At 39.5% G+C, this 9,273-nt stretch overlaps 1 protein-coding gene across 1 annotated transcript; it reads right to left on the reverse strand.

Annotated features, from left to right (window-relative positions):
- Positions 1-7,537: 7,537 nt before the first annotated feature.
- Positions 7,538-8,419, reverse strand: LOC143888971 (uncharacterized). The gene has a single exon (XM_077393348.1). The coding sequence runs from the start codon at positions 8,417-8,419 to the stop codon at positions 7,538-7,540; it is 882 nt and encodes a 293-aa protein (XP_077249463.1).
- Between the last annotated feature and the right edge of the window lie 854 nt (positions 8,420-9,273).

A 9,273-nucleotide genomic window follows, 5' to 3' on the forward strand; every position in this document is an offset into this window, starting at 1 on the left:
GTTTGGGAGTTTGTGTGCGTATCAGGTGCGCACCCAGTTCGAATTAAATCGAGAATTACATATTTACAAGAGAGGGGTTGTCCCAATTAACAAAGAGGGGGGAGAGGGGGGGGAAGGGGGGCGGTTGAATATATATAAATATATATATATATATATATATATATATATATATATATATATATTCCGTAATTAAAAATCTAAGAACTTCGAAGTAATATTAGATTTTGGTGAAGTAATATTAGATTTTGGCGATGTTATTGCTATTTGATTGTTCCCTAATTAAATTGTTTGAATTCTTTAACAAAATATTTTATTTTTTTATTTTTATAAATATATAATAAAATATAAAAGTATATTATATTCAGCGTACCCCCAACGTACCCGTATCCTCTTTTTTTTTAAATCACATATCCACGTACCCGTATCGTGTCGTACCCGCACCCCGTACCCGTATCCATGCTTCATTGATAAGGATACAACAGGATTAACCAAAAACCCATAAATCGTAACCCTTTTCCTTCTCTCAACCAAGGCTGTATACAAGAGAAATAAAAGAGAAAACTCACTTTCTCACTAGGTAATTACAAGGTGAGGCGACGGTGGCCAAGATGGTTTTATTTTGGCCAATTGTTTATTTACTCATGATTATATTATTTTAGTTGGATACAAGACACCTAACCAACAACCTCATTACACTAGGCAATTACAATAAGAATCTTCTATCTATTTCTTTCTTTCCTGTTCAAACCAGGAGGCAATAAGAACATTACTAGTCAAACTAAAATAGGCCCAATTCAATGTGGAAAACGAGACACAAACCCATACCATAACCAACAATGTAATATCATAAAGTGACTCGTTGAGGTCCTCCCACAACTAATCCTCTACGGGACCAAGGAATGTTCATTGAAGAAGGAACTTACTGAGATCAATCTCAAGTCATCCCTGTCTCGTAAGTGGTGTGGTCCGTGCAAATCAGCCAACTAATTTTCTGTAAGCCCAATGGTTCCAACCTTGGCATTACCTTCTTGTTTTGATGATTCCATACACAAGTGATTTTATATCACTAACGTGTTTTTTATTGTCTAAGTTGTAGATCTCATTAGTATGCAATCAAGGAAGCTTGGATCAAGGCATTGAAGCTAAATTGGAATGCATTTGGAGTGTCAAAGTTAGGATGATCCAAGAAGCATGGTGGACTTGAAGCCTTGAAGATCAAGAGTAGATTGTAGTGCTTTTCAAGTTAATAGAGTTTGTACTCCTCTCCTTGTTTTCAGAGATGTCAAAGGCACTAAACATAGGTTAAAATGTATTTGAAAATAAATTTGAAAATGTAGGAATAAATCCCAAAGACCATGGCCCAAAAGTCCCTAAAGTTTTTAAAGTAAAAAAAAAGGAATTTCATACAGGGTCGGTCGACCGGGCTATGCTGGGCGACCGCGAGATGGAACCTGGAATTCCAGGCATCTCGAAATTTATTGGGCCGGTCAACCGGGGTAGTCCCGGACGACCGCGGATAGGTTTCTGTTTAGACAGAAACAAATCCAGCATGCTGTGAGCGGACGACCGCCAAGGGTCGGTCGACCGCGTAAAGGTTTTGAGCCGCATTTTTTGAGCGAACAGGTAGTCCTCGCCAGACGACCGCGACGATAGAGAATTTGAAAATAAAAAAGGCGCCCGATAAGGGTGGGCGACCGTTGTAGCCCGATCAACCGCCGCGGCCTGGCAAAAGAGCCGTTGGGGCTTTTTCTCGTTGACTTTTTCAACTCCGTTTTTTACAATTTTACCCCCAAACAGTCATATTTTCAAATGGGCTATATATACATTATCTAAACCTTTCTTAAACATCTTTTTGCATTATCTTGAACATCTAAAAGATCAAACCAAAGTATTTTAGTGCCTCTCTCATCTCTAACCAAGGAAGTGGATTAGGCTTATATTTTGTACATCTTCATCTATCCTTTGTAACCCTTGTAAAGGGATTTTTAATTTTCTTTCTTTGAAGAACATTGTATTTTGGAAAGTGCGAAGAGACGCGTAGCCATCTCAAGAGCGAGTGTTGGAGACGCGGAGCTTTCTCTGGTTCGTGGCGAGTCTTGCAAGGCGGAGCCGAACTTTTGTAATTGGGTTGATTCCCCGTCATTAAGGGAATCCGTAGTGAAATCACCAAGAGGTCTTGGTGGAGTGGAGTAGGTCCTTGAGTGACCGAACCACTATAAATCTCGGGTGCACTCTCTCTATTTCTCTCTCTCTTTATTTTGTGATTGTGCATTTCTGGTTTATTTTCATTTGGTTTAAAGTTTTAATTTGCCATCTACCCTAGGATTTCATTTTCCTAGCTATTGCAGGAAGAGTTTCTTCTAACAAATACTCCATCGGAAGATGGAGTGACGCCCACACGGCAGTCAAAGCAATGGTGGCTAAGAATGGTTTGAAGCTGAGGCTCAATCTCTGTGTGAGCGGATAAAGACTCTCCTGCCACAGAGGGACCATCCATCGAGCCTTGTGACAATCTTCATGATGGAATAATCAGAACCCAAGATAATCATAACCCAATTCAACAATCTTTAGGTTACCTCGAGGCTGTCAAAACCACATCATCTTGCTTCTTAGATAGTGCAGTGAAACTCTTTATCCTCAACCTAAAGTGAATCTCCATGACTGAATACTTCTCCTTTCGCCACTGCATCTGTCCCTAAGCAGTAGGGAGCTCTGGATTGTCTGATAGACTTTAACAGAGTAAGAAGCCAAAGTCGGGGGTCTGTATACTTGCATATCCACGAGGGAGTGCATGTTTATTTTATTGGATTCAGAAAGGAAGCAGGGAATGGTTCATGGCTGGTTTTTTGGTATGTTTGGATGCACCTTAGGTAGGCGTAAAAGGAAGGAGAAATGGTGTCATTTTTCAAATAAAAACATATAAGTAAAAAATCGAGTTTACTTTTCCTTTTTTTTTCTTGGTTTGCAAGGAAACTCAAAAAGTTATTATTTGGGGGGGGAAATTGCAGACAAGGAGAATTAACACTGCGCATCAACCAAAAAACTTTGGGAAAGGAATAATGAAATCATTACTTTTCGGTGGCAAGTTTGTCTTGTTGGTTGGAAGAAATAATTGGAAGACAAGTTTTATAAAGGATTTTCTTTAGTTGATGGATTTTGCAACAGGTTGGCCCTTACGGGTTTCTGAAAAGAAGTCTGGTAGTCCAATTTATTACGGAGACTAAATTTAAAACTATAAAGCTCCTCTCTATACTTGATTCCCAATTGAATCTAGCAAAATGTAGCCCCTAAAATGTTATCACTAGCCATAGTAACAATTACTTGAAACTGAGCAGCTACTTGAGATAAATCCTCTTCAAAGGCCGGAGGTTGGCTTTAGATGGGGGGCTCACATACACTGCACCCACCACCACAAGTAACCGAAACAGTTCAGGTTCAATCCATGAAATGTTGATTGTTTCCTGCAGAATCCCTGTTTATTACCGACCAGAGCACATGGGTATGGCCGCTTTGCATCCAGCCCAGCCCAACGCCAACCAATGACAAGTTTAGGGTCTATGGAAGCTGGTTTCTAACACTTCGGAAACTTCAGACCGGTGTGAACTAATCAATCCACAGTTACAACACCAATGGAATCAAAGGTAAAGGCAAAGCTGTGGAAGAGAACTCAAGGGCAGCTGTGGAAAGAGGGTATATTTCTGAAGAGATTGACGAAGCGTTGTCAATAGGTGATGTATTTGGGATAGGGTTCGACGACGATGTTGGGGCAACAAAGAGTATGTTTGTGGCAAAGGGGTGCAAGTGGCCACGCCTCCAGGTAATTAGAGGGCAGATCTCTATGGTGTAAATAGACTTCTCGTAGGTTTTTTTGTGGAGTTTGGGTCAAAGATTGTTTTTGTTTTCTGTCTTAGTTGCTTTAGTGGGTTAGTATTTTTCTTCGTTGTGCGGTGAGGTACAGAATTTTTTTGGGGTAATAGGAGTCAGTTCAGAGATCAGGAGTCTTCTTTGGATACTGGGCAGTGGTAGTTTGCAATTCCTTTGGTTGTAGTGGATAGTTCTTTACATCTTTCTCCTAATTGATTTTTAGAGTGTGGGGTTCTGACGGTTAGACTCAGCATGGTTTGCAATTGGGACAATGCTAAAGCAATAACCGAGTGTGCTTGCTGCTTTGGGAACTCTTCCCTGGATATTTTTCTCCTATGTCTGAGTTTGGAAAACACAAAGGTGCACAAATGCACGATGAAGATGCCTGACTCATCTCGGGTCACTTATATCCTTTTTTCTGTTGTATGGTGCAATCTAGGGTGCTGGAACACTTTGTATAAAAATGGTGGGATGGATAGACATTAACATCTGGTTTAGTTGGACTCTAAAAGGTCGTAACCTGTGGAATGAAGCATTTGTTAGAGTTTAACTAAGAAGAAGATAAACTTTTTGAGAGAGGAAGGAGATGAGGAGTCTAAAATTATAATTATTTTTCTCTCGTTGCTTTTTGATTGCCATACATGGATATAAAATAAAAGACATGAGAACATTCTAGCTAGTCAAATGAAGCAATTACTCTCTTAGACTTTCAAAACCGACTTTCCAACTCCCACTACAGTCCAATACATAGTATGTAATTGGTTTATATTTCCAACACTCCCCCTTAAACCAAATTCCTTCCATCAATTATTCCAAGAGAAGTTTTGAACTTGTAAAACAGCTCGGCCTTCAAAGGCTTGGTAAGAATATCCGCGACTTGATCTCCGGACTTGACAAGAACCAATTCAACCTCTTTTTTCTTCACATGATCTCGAATTGAATGAAATCGAACATCTATATGCTTGCTTCTTTTATTATAAACCGGATTTTTTGCCAACTCAATTGCCGATCTATTGTCAATGCAAATCTTTGTACCCGTAACTTGATTAAAATGAATTTCTTTGAGCAACCATCTTAGCCAAATAGCATGAGAAACACATGATGATGCCGCCACATACTCAGCCTCACAAGTAGAGAGAGATACAATAGGTTGCTTCTTGGATACCCATGTGAAAGGAGTATCACCCAAAAAGAATACAAAACCGGTGGTGCTCTTCCATTCATCCATATCTCCACCCCAATCACTATCAACATAACCAATGAGCTGAAAATCATTTGATGGCACATAATGCAAACCATGAGTAATGGTACTTTTGATGTAGCGAAGAATCCTTTTAGCGGCTTTGAGATGTGTCGACCTAGGATTCTCCATGTAACGGCTTACTAGTCCAACTTCATGCAAAATCTCCGGTCCAGTGAGGGTCAAATACCTTAAACTTCCAACCAAACTTTTGAACATAGTTGGATCCACCATTGCACCTTCATCATTTTTGGATAGATTGAGCCCGCACTCCATCAGTGTATTGACCGCATCGCAATCTTCCATCTTGAATTTTTGGATAACAGTTCTAGCATATCCTTCTTGTGAAATGAATATCCCTTTCTTAGATTGCTGCACTTCAATGCTGAGAAAATAGGACATTAGGCCATTGTCAGTCATCTCAAATTCCCGAGCCATTGCTTGCTTGAATTCTTCAAACATAAGAGGATTATTTCCTGTAAAAATCAAATCGTCAACGTACAAGCAAATAAGCAAGATATCACCATTAACTTTTTTTCATATAGAGTGACGGCTCATATGGACATTGTGCATATCCATTTGCTTTGAAGTAGGAATCAATTCGGGAATTCCAAGCTCGTGGTGCTTGCTTCAATCCATACAAGGCCTTCTTCAAACGCAAGACTTTGTCTTTTTCTTCTTCTTTGACATACCCCATGGGTTGTTCTATGTAAACCTCTTCCTCAAGATGTCCATTCAAGAATGCCGACTTGACGTCCATTTGGCAAATCTTCCATGAATTTTGTGCGGCTATAGAAATGACCATTCGGACAGTCTCCATTCGAACAACGGAAGCAAACAATTCATCATAACCAATCCCTGCCTTTTGCTTGTAGCCTTTAGCTACCAACCTTGCTTTATACTTCTCAATTTCACCACTTGCATTTTTCTTGATTTTATATACCCACTTGACACCAATAGCTTCATGATTTTTGGGAAGTGTAACAAGCTCCCATGTTTGATTCTTTTCGATGGTTCTAATCTCTTCATCCATAGCACTCTTCCACTTCTTTTCTTGAACGGCTTCTTCAAAAATGAGTGGCTCACTATCAAGAAGAAGGCAAAATAATTGCAAATTGTTGGATTCTTGATTCGGAAGATGATAAAGTCCTCTGCTCTTGAATTGGTGACGATGGAGGGTCATGTGTTTCGAGTGAAGATAGTGGTTGTTCCTCCATTCCTTTAATGATGCCAATTTTATTACTCCAATCCCATGTGCGTGCTTCATCAAAATCAACATCTCCAGAAACATGAAGCTTGTAGTTAATAGGATCAAATAATTTATATGCTTTGGATTTGGAATCATATCCAATGAAAATAAACTCGTTACTTCTATCATCCAATTTTGTTCTCCCTTGAGCCGGAATATGTGCATAGGCAATACTTCCGAACACCTTCAAATGAGAGACGCTTGGCCTCTTTCCGCTCCATGCTTCTTGAGGAGTGAAATCTTCCACACCTTTTGTTGGACATCTATTTTGTACATAGACTGCACACTCCACCGCTTCAGCCCAAAATTCTTTTGGTAAATTCTTGCTTTTGAGCATGCTTTGAACCATGTCAAGGATGGTTCGATTTTTCCTTTCAGCCACCCCGTTTTGTTGTGGCGAATATGGGGGCTGTTAAGAATCACCGAATCCCATGATCTTCACAAAATTTGTTGAATGCAATTGAAGTGAACTCTCCTCCACGATCCGTCCCCAAGTTTTTGATTTGGCACCCACTTTGCTTTTCAATGTAAGACTTGAATCTTATGAATATATCAAACACTTCCGACTTTTCCTTCAAAAAATACACCCAGGATTTTCTTGAAAAATCATCAATAAAAATAACGATGCTTACCAAAAGATTGAAGAGTGATAGGACCGCACACATCCAAATGTATCAACTCAAGCGGCCTCCTAGCATGATATGTGGCCTCCTTAAGAAAGCTATTTCTGGAGTACTTTCCAAATACCCATCCTTCACACAATTGATCGGGATGATCAATTTGTGGAAGCCCATGTACCATATTTTTCTTGGATAGCAATTTGAGGCCTCCAAAGTTAAGGTGTCCAAATCTTAAGTGCCAAAGCCATGTAGTGTCTTTCATACAAGCAACCAAGCACTTTGCAACTTCATTCTTGATGTTTAACACAAACATTCGATTCTTTGACATATCAACTTTTGTGATCAAATGATTTTGTTGATTTCTCAATATTAGGCTTCGGTCCTTCATAAAAATATTATAACCCTTCTCAAGTAATTGTCCCAAGCTTAGAATATTTTTCTTCATATTCAGTACGTAATAGACATCATGAATAAATTGATGAGATCCATTCTTTAAACGGATTAAAATTTTACCTCTGCCTTTCACCTAAGTCTTTGAGTTGTCCCCAAAAGAGACTTGGCCTCTCAGTGATTCATCCAACTCAACAAAGAGTTCTTTTCTTCCACACATGTGGTTGCTTGCACTGGTATCCAAATACCACGCATCTTGGTTGCCAATGTCTCCATCACATGATAACAATAGTACATGAGCACATCTTCATCTTCCTTTACAAGGTTTGATTTTTCTTCAACTTGATCTTTGTACCAACAATCCGATGCATAATGGCCAAATTTTCCGCAATTATAACAACGATCTTTAGAAGTGTCATACCGTTGATTTCTTGCCATGCCTCCTCGGAAACGTCCTCCTCGACCTCGATAGTTAAATTTTTGAAAATCTTGCTGATCTTCTCCTCGACCACCTCTTTGACCTCGACCACGTCCGCGGCCTCTTCCACGGCCACAATTCCATCCTCGGCCACGACATCTTTGGTTGTTGCTTACTTTTGATCTTTCTTCATCATCCTTAATGGTGAGCTTTGTTTGAAGCACCTCTTCAATCGGCTCCTTTTTCTTCATAAGCCGTTGTTCATGTGCTTGCAATGAACCCATAAGTTCATTTATTGACATTTCCTCCAAATTTTTTGATTCTTCTATAGCTACTACAACATAATCAAACTTCGCGTCCAATGAACGTAGAATTTTTTCTACAACTCGCCCATCTTCAATTTTTTCACCATCTCTTCTCAATTGGTTTACAACGACAAGGACCCTTGTGAAATAATCTGAAATAGCTTCAGATTCCTTCATTCTAAGAAACTCAAAATCTCCTCGAAGAGTTTGGAGGCGAATTTTCTTCACCTTTTCTGCACCTTTAAAAGCATTGTTGAGCATGTCGCATGCTTCGTTGGAGGTGGTGGCAGCCGCAACTTTCTCAAAAGTGCCTTCATCTAGAGCTCGGTACATGAGGTACAAGGCCGCTTTGCCTTCTTCCTTAAGGTCTTCAAGGCCTCCTTTTGAGCATTTGTCAACGCCGATTCATTTTCAGGTTCGGTGTAGCCATTCTCTACCACATCCCACAGATCTTGGGAGCCAACCAAAGCTTTCATTTGAATACACCAATTTTCATATTTTTTTATAACTAAGTTGGGGAACCAGAAAATCGGAGGACATTGTTGTATTTTTTGCCATAGCTCTGATACCACAATGTTAGAGTTTAACTAAGAAGAAGATAAACTTTTGAGAGAGGAAGGAGATGAGGAGTCTAAAATTATAATTCTTTTTCTCTGGTTGCTTTTTTATTGCCATACATGGATATAAAATAAAAGACATGAGAACATTCTAGCTAGTCAAATGAAGCAATTACTCTCTTAGACTTTCAAAACTGACTTTCCAACTCCCACTACAGTCCAATACATAGTATTTAATTGGTTTGTATTTCCAACAGCATTGAGGCAGATTTGGTTTTTGTAGTTGTACTTAAGATTTCCCTGGGAAGATCGCAAAGGTTTAGAAATGACCATTGTTTGTTGGATTCAATAGGAGGTGGATAGGTGTCATTATAGATCTATAGCAGGGGAAGCATCGCTGGATATCTCACAGAATTCTTCAATCATGGTGCTGATGGAGCTTTTTGGGATGGAGGATTATTGTAATGTACAAAGAAAATGTCAACCATAGCATCTACAGCTAATAGTGGCCCTGTGGATACTTCTCTTTTGTTTGTCCTTATTGTCTAGAGTACACCCTGACCTCTCAAGCTATGTAAATGCGAGTTGGGACTCCTGGTCCCTAATGTAATTGTTGTCATTTTTCAAAAA

Source organism: Tasmannia lanceolata, unplaced genomic scaffold, assembly GCF_043159265.1.
Source record: "Tasmannia lanceolata isolate RefF3 unplaced genomic scaffold, GAP_Taslan_0.1 ptg000002l, whole genome shotgun sequence".
NCBI lineage: Eukaryota > Viridiplantae > Streptophyta > Magnoliopsida > Canellales > Winteraceae > Tasmannia > Tasmannia lanceolata.